General features: G+C 33.5%; 3 protein-coding genes and 1 long non-coding RNA gene across 4 annotated transcripts; 2 read left to right on the top strand and 2 right to left on the bottom strand.

The window, feature by feature from the left end:
• Positions 1–3,046: 3,046 nt before the first annotated feature.
• On the bottom strand, positions 3,047–4,064 carry LOC129911770 (multifunctional methyltransferase subunit TRM112-like protein). The gene is made up of 3 exons (XM_055989685.1): positions 3,846–4,064; positions 3,669–3,770; positions 3,047–3,607 (listed from the first exon to the last, which is right to left on the bottom strand). Exons 1-3 carry the CDS (start codon positions 3,921–3,923, stop codon positions 3,413–3,415), a joined length of 375 nt encoding a protein of 124 aa, XP_055845660.1. The 5' UTR covers positions 3,924–4,064; the 3' UTR covers positions 3,047–3,412.
• A 5,448-nt stretch (positions 4,065–9,512) lies between these two features.
• On the top strand, positions 9,513–10,727 carry LOC129911764 (THO complex subunit 6). Its single transcript, XM_055989677.1, has 2 exons — positions 9,513–9,743; positions 9,802–10,727. The coding sequence occupies exons 1-2, from the start codon at positions 9,631–9,633 to the stop codon at positions 10,694–10,696; spliced, it is 1,008 nt and encodes a 335-aa protein (XP_055845652.1). The 5' UTR covers positions 9,513–9,630; the 3' UTR covers positions 10,697–10,727.
• A 1,608-nt stretch (positions 10,728–12,335) lies between these two features.
• LOC129911759 (esterase-5B-like) lies at positions 12,336–14,242 on the top strand. The gene is made up of 3 exons (XM_055989669.1): positions 12,336–13,771; positions 13,843–13,972; positions 14,041–14,242. The coding sequence occupies exons 1-3, from the start codon at positions 12,406–12,408 to the stop codon at positions 14,180–14,182; spliced, it is 1,638 nt and encodes a 545-aa protein (XP_055845644.1). The 5' UTR covers positions 12,336–12,405; the 3' UTR covers positions 14,183–14,242.
• LOC129911772 (uncharacterized) lies at positions 13,842–15,071 on the bottom strand. The gene is made up of 2 exons (XR_008771699.1): positions 14,831–15,071; positions 13,842–14,774 (listed from the first exon to the last, which is right to left on the bottom strand). It is a non-coding gene; the product is annotated as an uncharacterized LOC129911772 (long non-coding RNA).
• Positions 15,072–16,076: the final 1,005 nt, after the last annotated feature.

Here is a 16,076-nt window from a genome sequence, read left to right as displayed (position 1 = left end):
AATCCTGTGCTCCCATCGGGCGACCAACTAACTCCTACAGTTTTTAACCGATTGGGCTGAAATTTTGTGTGGAGCTTAAAAATACTATTCTCTAGTGAAGTACGATTTTTTTGAAATATTAAAATTTAACGATTTTATGGTCTTTTTTTCAACGAATTTTGTTTTTGGAATGAAATAATTTTTTCAAACTAATGCCATTTCTTTAAAAATCCTACGTACTTCACTAGAGAATAGTATTTTTAAGCTCCACACAAAATTTCAGCCCAATCGGTTAAAAACTGTAGGAGTTAGTTGGTCGCCCGATGGGAGCACAGGATTTTACTATCATCCTGAACTACACCGCCATTTAAAAAATTTCACATCATTAAAAAATTTAACATAAGCCTATTCTGTTATTTATTAATATACTTAATTAAACTAAACAAACACCAAAAGAAAATAATATTTCTTCTTTGTTTTATACGCTGATGAAAATGACGCTCGATTTCATGGTTTACAAGGTGTTATTACCCCTTAAATAATTATACTACTTTACAAAATTATACTTTTTTTTGGTGCCGGGCTATATTTATACTTTTCAAAAGGTAATATTTCAAAAACGGAATTGAATTTTTCTGACTTAAAGAAGAATGGACATTTTGGACGTTAGGCGGCCATAAATGAAATGAAATAGTTTTTTTTTTTTTGTTATTTAAATGACTTAGTCGAGTTCCAAACAACCAAAAATTCGATCTGCATTCTACACTAAAATTAATCTAGTGAATGAAGAAATAGTTTTTTTTTATTTAATGACTTAGCCGAGTTCCAAAAAACCAAAAATTCGATCTGCAGAAAGGAATAATTAATAATAGGAATAAACAATAATAATAATTAATCTTGTGAATCTTTCGAGTCACGTGAGTTTCGACAAAACAATTTTCCACCCGATCTATTTTTGGTCGCCCGGAACTTGTTTTTTTTTTTACTTTTTCTACATAAAAGTCCTTGGCATCAAAATGATTGCTTAATCGTTTAGAAGATATTCGTATCCAAACCCTAATGCCACTGATTTCAATAGTTTTCTTATGACCAGTATAAACGGTTTAAGCAATCAATTTGATTCCAAGGACTATTTTGTAGAACGTTTTAGCCCCTACAAGAATACACATTTGATAATAATAACTTTGACCTCCAACCTCTTTCAAATGGTTAGAGTGGAGCAATATGTTTCCTACAAGTATATTTCTTGCCCGTTTGATTATTATAATTTTTCAATTTGTTACAAAATTAAGAAAAAAAAATTTAAAGATTCTCCCAATTTTGGGACCTCAAATATCTTTTAAACCGTTAGATAAACGAACAAAATGTACAAGGCCTTTTTTGTAAAGCGTTTAATTTCCTACAAGAATATGTAAAGAAATTTGCTAAAAAGTCGATTTATAAGAAAATACAAATTTCGAAGTGGAGGACATTCCCATTAATATAAAGAACTCATATTTGGTGAGTACATTTTAGAGGTGCCTAGCAATCGATTTTTCAGAGTGTAAAATAAAAAAAAAGGAGTTCTTTTTTTTCTACCCACCCTAATATACATACTATACACAGTGGTGCAAATGTGAATTTCGATTTGGATGTGTTGGCACCTAGGCCAAAGTTATAAATTCACATTATTTACCCGTTGTCCGCATACACTGTGGCGTATACGTGCTCTATTTTGTATTTAGTTGTTTCACATATTATGTATGTATAGTATATAGACATTATGGTCAAACCTCATTTTTTAGACAATTTTACTGTTAACAAGTCTATCCTAGGTCTTTTTATGTTAAATAATAACAATACCAACTTCTTTTTCAAGATGCTCCCGACCACTGATCATCCGAACAAATTGATTTTTATGATAAAGACATTATGTACATACACCCGAATACATTCCATGAACAAAATTTTGTCCCGCGAAAAATGTGTTTGATTTACTTACTCATGGACGTAGGTATGACATATACAGGGTGTAACAAAAGTTAGCGTCGGAACGAAAACGGTAGATAGGGTAGGTGGTGACAGTTATCAGAAAAATAATAAAAAAATCGCAGCCATATATTTTGGGAGTTATGGGCATTTGAAAAAAAGTCGAAAAAATGGTCACCCTGTGACGGTTTTTCATGTGCCGTGACTACAAATCTTAATTTTTCTCATTTTTTTCTTTTGTTACGGAACCTTGAATAACACTGCTATCAAATGCATTCCATGAAAAATTTTTTAGTACTAAGTTGGGTAAAAAAGTAATATTTTCTTTAAAACTGATGCAGCTGAGTTAAAATTTTTGAATGCATTTGATAGCAGGGTTATTCAAGGTTCCGTAACAAAAGAAAAAAATGAGAAAAATTAAGATTTGTAGTCACGGCACATGAAAAACCGTCACAGGGTGACAATTTTTTCGACTTTTTTTTCAAATGCCCATAACTCCCAAAATATATGGCTGCGATTTTTTTTATTAATTTTCTGATAACTGTCACCACCTACCCTATCTACCGTTTTCGTTTCGACGTTAACTTTTGGGACACCCTGTATACATAAACATACAAACGTCCATTAATTTACTAATTTGACTGGGCTATATCCAATATAGGATGTCGGCGTGTCCTTACTAAAACTGACTACGGTTACCAATATTTGGTAAGCATTTGAAAAGTTACATTTCATACAAAAACTATTATAAAATTGTTTTCAACCATTATAAGACGCCACTTCAAAATTTAAAGAACACTTAAACCCTCCAAAAGAGATGATCAAATCCAAAAATGGGTAATACAAATGTAGCGACACACCCATCGAAATTAAAAACAAAAGAATTGTGTCATTCAGCACGAGAAAATTCTTAACTTATTAATGTCTGTTATTACCTATTTTTCAAAAAAAAAAAAAAAAAAAACAATAAAAAACAATTAAATATCTTAATCGCTCTATACAAACCTAACAATTTCAACAAATGAATCTGCATTCAAATTCCAGTTCATCTGATAAATAAACGATTATTATAAACTAAACAAAAACAAAAATCACAATATTCATTTGCAATGTTTTATATATTTCTATAATAATAAAAAACAAAAACAGATTGTATTGTATACGTGCTATTCCATTCTAATAGCACACCTTATAAAAATAAATGAACAGAATCATTAAATATGTTCATTCAAGCGGTCAAGGTAATTAATCAAATGTCATTTTTTTTTGCGCGCAAAGAACCGAGGATAGATGAAGAAATTTAAATTCAAAACTAGTAATAAAAATCAATTTGTATCTTCTGAGGAATGCATCATTCAAATAAAGGAAACTTATAATTATGACGCATCTGACTCAACACTCTGACCTTAGGCGCTCCCAGTCAGTCAATATATATAAACAATAAACTTATTTGCTAAATTATTAACTAAACTTCGTCTTCATTAAGTAACATGTTAGGTATGCCGTCATTGATTGGAAATACTCGTCCGGTTTCTGGACACTCAAGTTTTCCCTCAACAACATCGATCTCGAAGAGTAGATTGTGTAGCTTTTTGAGAAGTTCTTCATTGCTGACAATATCATCTGGCATATCTTTTGGAATTTCATAATCTACTTCAGCCTAAAGTAAACAAAGAAATATAAGATCGTTCTCGCTAGTAGGGCACATTTTATGTACTTACAGCTTCGGCAGCTATTGATATCGCTTGCCAATCCAATTTGGGCAGCAGACGTTCCAAGAAATTAGCATTGTATTCGGTTTCTATACTTTGTTTTCTTTCAATCTAATCAAATTGACAAAAATTAAAATTGTTTTATAGAATTTTGCATAGTTTTATTTCTTCGTGGGACAAACATACCACAAGTTTGAGCGGAAAGCCGACTTTAACACCACGAATGGCCTTTGATGTGAGGAAGTTATAGGTGCTGAGTTTCATTTTGGTCTGTTGTGAACTTGACTTGAATCGTGCTTTTATTTAAAAACTACAATTTATTTATTATTTTTTCATTCGCGAATTAATAACGAGGAAATCGTGTTGTGCACATGTACAGCAAAAGTAAAGACAAAAAAGTGAAATGTCAAACATTCTGATAAACGTCATATTTGGGGTGCGTTGAAGAATAGAACTATTAGGGGGGTTCACATTGACCAACTTACCGGACAGACCGATTGTCATTTGGCCTGATGGCGGAATTATATTTTTCGTTCACAATCATCAGGGGCCCTATTTTGTAAAACGATTATCGTTGATTACGATAATCGTTTAACTTCAACGATACTCGTTAATCTTTACGACTGCCATTTACCTATCGTTTTCGTTTAGCTGTCATAATTGGGCTTTTCAGCAAAACGTCAGTGTCGAAGAAAAAAAAAAAAAACAGAAAAAAAAACTTTTGACGTTTCAATTTTGAGGAAGATTTGAAAATTTTTGAGCGTATATGTATATGCTTGTGCATGCATGTGTTTATGTATTATGCATGTATGCGTTTGTTTTCCTCAGAATTGATTTGATTTCATTGGTTGTTTTTTCTTGTTCTTCTTTAATAAACAGTTATGATAGAAAGGAAAAAGACAAAGAAAAATTGCTTAAAAGCCCAATAGGGGTATTCACGATCTGGTGCAACAGGCCTAGTAAAAATGTAAAATTTTATTTTTTTACAATAGATCGTGAACGCCCCTCTTCTTAGCTATAGTAAATATTGAAACATCCCTGCAAACCAAACCTCAGTAGTTTAGGGGAAATTACAACCACCAACAAAGTCTATACTTTGTAGGTGTATGTGTTTCCTTATTTACCAAAATCTCTCCCCTCAAAATATTGTAGTTTTGTTTCTCCTGAAAAAATAAACTCTTTGGTAAATGGGAGGAAAAGAGCGCGATGTATGCAATGCACAAAGTTTTGTCTCTTTTGTAATGGCGGCTCGCCATTGATTTGACTTTTCCTGCATTTTATATTTTCTAGTGAAACCTTGATAGCCGCAGCAACATATTAGTTAAGAAAAAAAAACATTTCTGTGCTCCATTTGATAGATAAATAGAACAATTTAACTTAGAGCCAATTTTTGAATCTTCTAATAAACAGTCAGTTAACTGTTCGACGTTATAAAGTTATTAGGCTCATAAACAATCAGATAAAAACATTGAATTTTTCAATCAAGAATAATTTATTCTATAGAATAACAAAAAAAAATTGTCAAATTCAAAAATATTTAAAATTAAACGTCATTTTTATTCATGATTGTTTTTGTTTTCATTAGTTTCACTGTATTTTTTTCAAAATTCTTTCAAAACAGCTTTGACAACTGACACAATATTTTTGTTGAGATTATTCCTTAGAATAATTTTTATTCGTCTCTGAAAGAAGCAGATAGTTTTATTCTTAGGAATAAGCTATATCTGCCTGTTGAAAAATTGATTTTTTCTCTATTCTTAGGAATGAGTACTAACTGACTGTTTAACTGACTATTGAAAAATTGGCCCTTAAAAAAATAAATAAAATCTTCTCAGTGTTATTTGTGAAAACTATTTTCTAAAAAAAACAATCTACCGCACAAATTCTTCGGCACGCCATAAATTCCACCACCATTTCCACCATCAAAATGCACAGCCTCAGCCTTGTGCATTTAGAAAAAAAAATGACACAAAAACAACCACCAATTGATTTGGAAAATAAAGGTATGCTGATTATAAAATTGATAAATTATAAAGTTGTTGATTTTTCTGTCTTTTAGTGGCGATCAATTCCAGACATCATTGACTGAGTTTACAGCAGCTTCAGCCTTGAGCATTTACAAAAAAAAAGTCAAAACAAGATACAAAAACTACCACCAAAGTGCAGACTGCAGAGTATTTTTTTTTTTTTTCATTTTTCTCAACTGGCCAGGCCACAGTGGCGTGTCCAAGGATCTTTTTTTTTATGTATTTTGTTTAAAAAAAAAACTATTTTGTGTTTTTCCAATAAAATATTAAATAATAGTTGTTTAAAAGAATTGTTTGTTTGTTTTGAAGATTTTTTTATTTTCAGATGGAATTAAAATATGGATTTTAGCAGTACGGATATAAACCCATGAAAGTGCTCCAAATAAGTACTTTAAAAGTACAAGTTTCAGTGCTTTTTCTGTAGGTAAAAAAGTACTGGAAAATGTACATCAGAACCACTTCCAGAAGTGCTTCGCTGATGCACTTTTGAAGTACATTTGTCTGTACTATTAATGGAGGGGAAATTTATTTCATCTTGCATGCAAGAAAGAGATAGCTTGTTCACGTATTCTTATATACAGAAAGTATATAACTGAGTTTTTTCCCGGGCTCCTATCTTTTTTCAGTGGAAAAGAAGTACTTCTTTTACGTACATATTTCACCGGTTTTTTCTGTAGTTCTGCGTTTGCTGGGATGAATGATGTTTTTTTTTCCTCCACCGTTGCTTCTTCTTTTTTCCATTTCTTATAATTTAATTCTTTGTTTTGTTCGGGTTAATTAATTTTCACTAATTATTTTACATCAAAAGAAACTAAATTACGGGACATGAGTAGCGACAACCATTATAAACAGAATAAAAAGACAAACTGTTTATCATGGGCGACGCGACGGTGAGCTGCTATCTCTCAAAAATAATTTTACTCCATTGTATTTTTATTTTGCAATAGGGTTAGGGTATAGCAAAAGTGCAAGACCATTGTAAAATTTCAATCCATATATTTTGTTGTTGTAGTGTTGTAAGATTTTACACTTTTGCAATGATACTAGACCAGTTGCATCGGATCGTGAATACCCATTATATTATTGCGTTTGCTGGTAGAATTCATGTGAGCCTCAAAAAAATATTTTTTTTTGGTTTAGTTTGGCCAAACGACTTTCTCGTTTTACATAATCGCTCTTTGTCGTGACTATCATTTACTTCAGTATCGTTGACTTGCCGCTCGTTTCGAATTACGTAATAGACCCCCAAAAAATTTTCACCAAAACCCATTTTTCAGCTCATTTTTAATCTTTTGTCTATTCTGCTCTGAAATTAAAGAGAATGGATTATCACTGTCTAAATTTAAGAAAATGTTACACTTTTGCAACGATACAAGACCATTTGCATCGAATCTTGAATACCCTTATTGAAAAGAAATCTCAAAGAGATTAGCAAGTAGCACAATCTAGTGCTCAAAATTGTAAAAATGGTTTTATGGTAGAAACCTACCAGATTTATTTTTCTGCACACCCCCAATTTGAATATCGAACGAACAGCTTTTTAGCAAACAAACTTCAAAAGATTAAAAAAAAAAAACTGAGAAGTGAATCGAAAATTTTCATCTAAAGCCTGGTACGCTGCTCGCGCTAAATTTTAGCTCCCATACAAATTATCGAAAAATTTTAGCCGAGCTAAAATGGATCCCATACAAATTATCGATAACTTGTATGGGAGTTTTATCTCAGCTAAAATTTAGCGCGAGCAGCGTACCAGGCTTAAAGCCTGGTACGCTGCTCGCGCTAAATTTTAGCTCCCATACAAATTATCGAAAATTTTTAGCTGAGATAAAATGGATCCCATACAAGTTATCGATAACTTGTATGGGAATTTTATCTCAGCTAAAATTTAGCGCGAGCAGCGTACCAGGCTTAAAGGCTTAAAAGCTGAAACACAATCACGCTTCAGGGCGTCGCTTCGTTGCGTTACGTTGAGAAATCCTCAAAGCGCGCTCACTTTGACTTTGAACAGCTGATTGCAACATAAAATCTGCTGTCAAATAAAAAAAAACACAGTCAATTACAAAATTATTAGGCCAAGTCTTTATCTTGATTTAATTGTGGAAAAATGAAAAAGGATATTAATGTGTTTAAAAATTGCATAGAAATTTGTTTATTCTTTAATCCTATAGTTATAAAAACAAAACCAATCAAAATATATTGTTTTTAACAATAAAACTCAGTCTAAAACATCATTAAATTTTTTTTGTTTTTAAGCCTGGTACGCTGCTCGCGCTAAATTTTAGCTCCCATACAAATTATCGATAACTTTTAGCCGAGATAAAATGGATCCCATACAAGTTATCGATAACTTGTATGGGAATTTTATCTCAGCTAAAATTTAGCGCGAGCAGCGTACCAGGCTTTAATACGTAAATTGTTTTGATTTAAAATATCTCGATGTCGTTTTTTTGTGCAAAATCTATATAGAGAAATTAAAAAACACACATAGTTTTGCAATAATTTATTTTTTTTTATTCACATTTGGCGCAATAATTATGTGGGTGACTGTAACTATGTCTGATAAATGTCAGAAAGCGAGCAAAAGTTCAGTCTGGTTGAACTTTTGCTCGCTTTCTTACGTTTCCTTACGTTTGTCAAGAAAAGCGTACGTAAGAAAAGCGTCATTGTGTGAGGATACACAGATTTCCTATAGTTGAACTTTTTGTCAAAATCGACGGCAAAGCGTGATTGTGTTTCAGCTTTAACTACATACACCACTTTTTGAAAAAGTACAAAAGTGAAAATATTTTTTTTCTGGCTAGCGCAATTGTTTTGTGAAAAAGAGTGAACAAATTGTTTTTTAGACCAAAAAATAAGCTTTCTGCATCATTTGTTTTAATTTTCCAGCCCAGAAAACTACATATATATAAAAATGCGTTTGAAAATTTTCAAATTTTTTTTTGAGCCAATGTAGTTAAGGCTTAAAAAAAAAAAAACTGAGAAGTGAATCGAAAATTTTCATCTAAAGCCTGGTACGCTGCTCGCGCTAAATTTTAGCTCCCATACAAATTATCGAAAATTTTTAGCCGAGATAAAATGGATCCCATACAAGTTATCGATAACTTGTATGGGAATTTTATCTCAGCTAAATTTTAGCGCGAGCAGCGTACCAGGCTTTAAAGCCTGGTACGCTGCTCGCGCTAAATTCACTTATGTACTTTTTCACTTTTTGAGCCAATGTAGTTAAGGCTTTAAGTAATCTCCGCAAAAAACAGAAAACTCAGCTGAGATTTTTGTTCTCACTTTAAAAATCCTTGGGCCCTCAGAGAACTCTCTTTGTGGGACGCACCTTATGTGAACACCATCAAAAGGAAACAAACTTTCTGTTAGTTTCAGCAACACGAACGCATCTTCTAAATGGAGAAAATTTTGACAGTTCGTATACGTCTCATAAAGAGAGTTTCAATCAATCTGAGACTTTTTGTCTCACTCAGAGAACTCTCTTTGTGAGACGTTTCAATCAATCTGAGACTTTTTGTCTCAAGCCTGGTACGCTGCTCGCGCTAAATTTTAGCTCCCATACAAATTATCGAAAATTTTTAGCCGAGATAAAATGGATCCCATACAAGTTATCGATAACTTGTATGGGAATTTTATCTCAGCTAAAATTTAGCGCGAGCAGCGTACCAGGCTTCACTTAAAAAATCTGTGAGCCCTCAGAGAACTCTCTTTGTGAGACGCACCTAATGTGACCACCGTCAAAAGGAAACAAACTTTCTTTAAGTTTCAGCAACACGAACGCATCTTCTAAACGGAGAAAATTGTGACAGTTCTCTTCCTAGTCGAGTTTCAATCAATCTGAACAGACCTATTTATTCAGCACTGTTTTTGTTGTTTACAAATTTTGTGCACGCGTAACATTTCATAACCATAAGAGAAAAAATAAACAAAAATTAAATAAAAAGATGCGAAAAGAAGTTTTAAAATATCTCTACAATCTTGTATTTTGCCAAACAATATCAGACTCTGGGAAATATCTCTTCATCGGAAACAGATTTGGTGATATTTTCTGCCAAAAGTAAGTCAAACTCAAATGAAAGCATTTTTTTCCTTTTATCCCTCCACTTTATTTCTAGAATTGAAGATTTTGAAAATGTTGAAGATGACAAACCAAAAACCCGTGTGCGTATCTATCCACAAGGAGAAGAACGCTCTATCGACAGTCTAGCCTTCCATCGCGACTTCTTGATAGTCGGAACGGCTGGATGTATTTATGGACTCAAATGGGACGAAGAGAACTCTAAACTCTCCTCGTCTAAGAAATGGGAAATCTCAATTCCATTAACAGCTGAATCCTTTGATTTGGCTGATGTTAATACCATGTGGATCGATAAACCCAACGAGATCCTCTACGCTGGCTGCGGTGATAACACTATGTATTCCATTAATTTGGAAGACGGTAAGATCATTCGAAGTTTCAGTGGCCACGAGGATTACATCAATACTGTCCGCGGTAGTGGTGGAAAGTTGTTTACAGCATCAGAGGATGGAAGTGTTAGAATATGGACACCTTCCGACAAAGATGCTGTTGGCAAAATTGAACCCCACACCAATAGTAAACTAATTCGACCAGACTTTGGCAATTGGATTGGAGGACTAGCTGTTTCTTCGGACTGGCTTTTGTGTGGTGGAGGATCAAGACTGTCGCTCTGGCATATGCGATCTATGACTTGCTCGACAGATTATCCCTTCGAAGGGGCTATTCATTGTACTGACTTTCTTGACGAAAATATTTTAGTAGCTGGAGAACATACCTCAGTGCAACATTATACACTCAATGGCGATATTGTTGCTGATATTCCTGTGGAACATACTGCAACTTATTCGATTGTCTGGCAGAATCAACCTGTTAAATTTATGTCCATGGCTGGATATAGTAATAAATTACATGTACTGACTGATTTTCGTTTTCTTGATATGTCTGTTGATTTGTATGAAGAAGTTGAAGATGATTTTTATACTGATGAATAAAATTATTTATTTCATGTTTTTTGTAACTTAAGTTCAATTGTTTATATCTTTTCTGTTAATATGAGATTTAGGGACAAAGCATGTTTTTTATTGTATCCAGAATAGGTTGCCTGATTATGGAATACGAATCAATCGTTTAATATTCAATGGGCAGGTTGAGAAACTTAAGGACTAAATATTTAGTCAAGTTTCGGGTCTCTGATTGGTCAATTCAATTCAATTTAGGTTATTGAACTTGTTATTTACAATTGACTTAAAATTAACTTATTCTGAGATACATTGATTGTTATAATGGCTCAGAGGGAACTTAACCTTATACAATGACTTATGTAAGTTATAAAATATAAATAAATATAATACATGGATAAACTTAATTAAAAAAGTCTGCTGACTAGGTTATTATCGGGTTGTTCAGACCCGGATGGGAGGGGTCTGATTGGTAAGCTTTAAGAAAATCCTTTCAATTTGTGAGATTTTATTGGAAAATTTAAGCAAAAAAAATCCCCCTTAACAGAAAATGGCGTTAATAAAATATTTAGTCCCTAATATTTCCTGAACGTGCCTCGTATTGCTCAATTATGTAATTCGAATATTTCCAATATTCCCTCCAAATGGAAACAAGATAAAAACAAATTGCGAAAAGTCGCCATCGACCAGGAACGTTACGGACTAAATATTATAGTCAACTTCATTTGCTGAATGGAATGTTAGGTAGACGAGTAAATCGAGTTAGAGAGATTTTTCTTGCCATTTCGTTCACCGTTTTCCAATACACAATCGGCTAATCGATTTTTTTGTATTTAAATGCCATAACACTACTTCCATGTCACTAATGGAACCCAATAGTTTGTGAAAATTGCCATACTCATATGATAAATGTAATACAATCTTTACACCTAAAAAAAATTTACACGAAAAGAATAACAGCCCTTGGTGTCCACATGTTTATTTTTTTTGTAAACTAGTGTTATCAAAGTTAAAATAAATCCGATGATAACTAGTCGCAGTAGAATTTTGTTTTCTATAACTTTGCGACTTAAAAATATCTAATATAATGTAATTATTTTTTGTTAAAGACTCAAAGGATAGTGCTATAAAATTAGTTTTACATGACGCGCTTTGATTTGAAAGTCAAATAAAATCAAACATCTCGAATTTGCAAAACATACCACTCGTTTTGAAAATCATTTTATTCTCAATTACCAGATCAATTGAGCCATTTCGTTCACCGTTTTCCAATACACAATCGGCTAATCGATTTTTTTTTTGTATTTAAATGCCATAACACTACTTCCATGTCACTAATGGAACCCAATAGTTTGTGAAAATTGCCATACTCATATGATAAATGTAATACAATCTTTACACCTAAAAACTGGAAGTTTATCGTTATTTTTTACAAAAGGCATACATATAAGTATAAGTATGTTCATTATTAATATTGCTAAATATTTTAAATTTGACACGGGAAACGTTATTTCAAACCATTTGAATACAAAAAATAAACGAAATTAGTTTTGATTGCATGTTCGGGAAAAAAGCAAATTGCAAACGTTTAAAATCAGATCTGCATTCAAATTTCCATTGATCCAACACGCGAACATTCAAATATAAGGCCGTTAACAGCTACATACAATTTCAGTTCGTGAAAATTATTTAAAATATTGATAAGAGTGCTAATAACAACACAGTGTGCAGTTTTGATTTCGATGGAAATTCACAGGGCAGGATTTTCCTTGTTCAATTTTTTGGTTCTAATTTCCAAATGTTTTTCCGAGAGCGAACCTGTCGTTACACTTCCTTTCGGAAAAATTCGTGGAATCCACGCAGATGGGAATTATAAATTTCACAACATTCCTTTCGCAGAACCTCCAGTTGGCAAACACAGATTCGAACCACCCATACCATATAAACAAAACTGGGATAAAGAATTGGACGGTACCCAACCAATAATCAAGTGCATTAACTTTGAGAAAGACATGGAAACCCAAGGCAATGAAGATTGTCTCTACTTGCATGTAGCCACTCCAGATATTAGTTGTGAAAAACTTTATCCAGTACGAATACAAATCCATCCTGGAGCTTATGCTGGTGGTTCTCCAGACAATGTCGAAATATCAATGATATTAAATCGTGGAATAGTCATTGTCACAATGGGTTATCGTTTAGGACCTTTAGGTTTCCTTAGTACTGGGGACAAAGTGATCTCTGGAAACAATGGTTTAAAAGATCAACAACTCGCAATCATGTGGGTAAAAGCTAATATTAAGAATTTCTGCGGTGATGACAACAATATTCTACTTGCCGGAGTTTCAGCAGGTGGCGCTTGTACACATATGCATCTTTTGCACAAATCCACAGAAAAATATGTAAATGCAGTGGAATCACACAATGGTGCAGCGACTAATCCATGGGGCCTAGAACCTGATCCCAAATGGCTCAGCAAAACATATGCCAATTTGCTCAATTGCCCAAGTGATTCTTCAGAGTCAATGAAGGCTTGTTTTCAAGGAAAAACCATAGACGAACTGCGGCAGTCCATGTTTGCCTTGAAATACTATGAAAATAATCCATTTACGGTTTTTGTACCTGTTGTCGAGTCGTCAGATAGTGAAAATCCGTTTATTACACAACATCCTGACGAGATAATGCGCAACGGACAGGCTGCTAATTTAACATGGTTCGTCGGTTATACTGAACGAGAAGGTACTTACAATTCGGCTGCATTTCTACGTCTTAATAAAGATGGTGTCGCTGAGATAGAAATGTTAAATAATCATTGGGACGAAATGGCACCTATATTGATGTTTTTCAATCGATCTATGAAGGCAGAGGAACGTGTTAAATATTCCAAGTTTTTAAAGGACAAATTTTTGGGTAAAAACAAATTTTCTGTGGAAAACTATCGACTTTTAGAAAATATGTACACTGACGCTTTATTCAACGATGAAATCAAGAAATCGATACTTTTACACCGAAAGTACGGACCGGGTAGGGTTTATGCTTACTTTTACAAATATCCACATAAATACGGTGTTGGAAACTTGATTTCCCAAAGAAATGACATCAGTTTTGGTGAGTATGGGATTTCATTGACTTTGTAATGGCGACTGATTGTCTGACTGTGTTTTTTTTTTGTTTTTAAGGCGCTGATCATTCAGCTGACACAATTTTTATAATTCCAAAAAAGAATCTAAAGCAAAAAGAATTTTCAGACAAAGATAAAAAATTCTCTGGGAAATTACTTGATATGCACATCAACTGGGCAAATACGGGGTAAGATTTGAAACACAAATAGACTAAATGTGAAGAAGAAAATTGTATTGCTTCATTTTGTTTTTCAGAGTTTTAAGGTTCGGAGAGAAAGATCTGCCTTTAAGTACTCCAACGGATGATGCAATTATGATTTTCAATGAGAATTGTTATTCAGTAGATGGATGCACTGGGGAATCAGAGGGTGGATGTAGTTGTTATCCTTATGATTAATAATATTTCGAAATTAATTTTGTGCATTAGGTTTTTGAATAATAGGTACCAATCACTTATAATTATTTTTTGTTCTTATGTAATTTCTTTTAATTTGAGAAAATGTTTTTGTTTTCATGTGCTGACTGTTGTGTCAGCAGTTTAGGATTTACACTTTAACAAGTTTGTTGTTTATGTAAATAAAAAAAGATTCGAGAAAAAATGCATTTACTTACTTATTTAGTTTTTCAGACCTTCAATATCAATTGTGGCCTCTGACTCTTCTCCAGTGTGTCTTCAACCTATTTACTATCTGCCTGTGTAAGCAGGTTTCACGGCATCAATTAACCCGCAATGGAATTGATGCATTGCCGACTTTTGTCTTTGAATAATAGATAATCAAAATAAATTCCCGGTCCGTTCTGATATAAAAGTCAGGATTAGGTACACGACTTGATGAGAAGTTTTTTTTTTTATTTTTAAGTGTTCACGAACATTTGAAGGTTTCATTCCATAGACTACATCCAAGAAGTCTTAATTTTACCTCTGAAGTGAATTCTTGTTGCATAAGACACTTTCATACAAAGTTTTTGCCTTCCCGAACGAACTGTTCCTAGAATCAGTGAGGAAATTCAAAATCGAATCATTAAGTACACAAAACACTATCACCTCTCGTGTCTTCAATGCATACATCAAGTTAGTTGAGGTCGTTATCAACTTACGGAGTCCAATTTATAACCACCATAGCTCCTGGTTTAATCTTTGTCCAATCTGCAATGATGTACACTGGACCAAACATTATTCGAAAAATCTTTCTTTCAAAGAAACTGAAAGGGATGGATTTCCATGCTTCCGCTCCATACAGCGATGTCGTAATGAATAAAGCATTGGTTCTTTGAAACTGGGCTTTACAAATGCAACATTCACGGTTTGTTTCTTTCTACCGATTAATTTGAAAAATTCAGACAATTGTGTTAACTGTTTACTTAAAAATTCCTGCCAATTGCTGCAAGGGCTATATAAAAAGGTAAGATGATTCTACATTGCCTTGCCATAGACATCAAACGGCCGATTATATCTTTGGCAAAAGATTCTAGACACTTATGCCACTTGAGTGTTCATATCGCTGTTTTCAATATACTGTAAGTCGGGTAGAGGAATATTTTGATCGTCATCGTTCAAATACTCGTAGAATAGAATTTTCAGCCCTATAGAAAATTGTTGCTTGCCATCATTTTCTTTCCATATCCTTCCATATTCCGGATTTCTTCACATCAGTTTTCTATTCTGGTCTGGTATTCTTGTGTATATTTTTTAACTTTTTAATAGAATTGAAGGATTATGGTAGGAATCGACAGTTAGTTTTTCATTTTGCGTGTTCTAAAGTGTCCCTCTCTTTATTTATAGATGTACATCTGACTGGTGGATGCTCATCCCAACACAGTAATTAATTTTACAATTCCGATGTCTGATGTCTTTATGACCACACAAATATAATTGATCGAATTTCAAAATAATGTATCGCATAGGACAGCGAACGCAGATCCGAAAATTCGTTGTTCAATTTTAGTTTGCTTCTGAGAAATCTTCTTCTTCTTCCTTTTTCTCGGCGCTGTTATGATCTCGATGTCGAGGGGATCATAACTATCCCACGTATCTGCTTCACACTAGTGATCCGCCTGTGGGGTTCGCCGGGTTGACCTCAGAAATCGGCGGCAAGCCTCCCGGTTTTGTATTGTTCCATTTCTAAGGCCAACCGAATGATGGTGTTTTTGCATTTGCTTGTACCAGGAGTTTTTAGGCCTACCTTTCTTTTTATTTCGTGTTGGAACGTTGTATGATAATGCTTTTTTGACGGGGTTCTCAGGATCTCTCCTTTGAACATGGCAATACCAACTGAGTCGGTCGTGTTCAA

The sequence above is a fragment of the Episyrphus balteatus genome, chromosome 2 (genome assembly GCF_945859705.1).
Source record: "Episyrphus balteatus chromosome 2, idEpiBalt1.1, whole genome shotgun sequence".
In the NCBI taxonomy this organism is placed as follows: Eukaryota; Metazoa; Arthropoda; class Insecta; order Diptera; family Syrphidae; genus Episyrphus; species Episyrphus balteatus.
The sequence above is the reverse complement of the archived record's forward strand: the minus strand, read 5'-3'. Positions and strand labels throughout refer to the sequence as shown.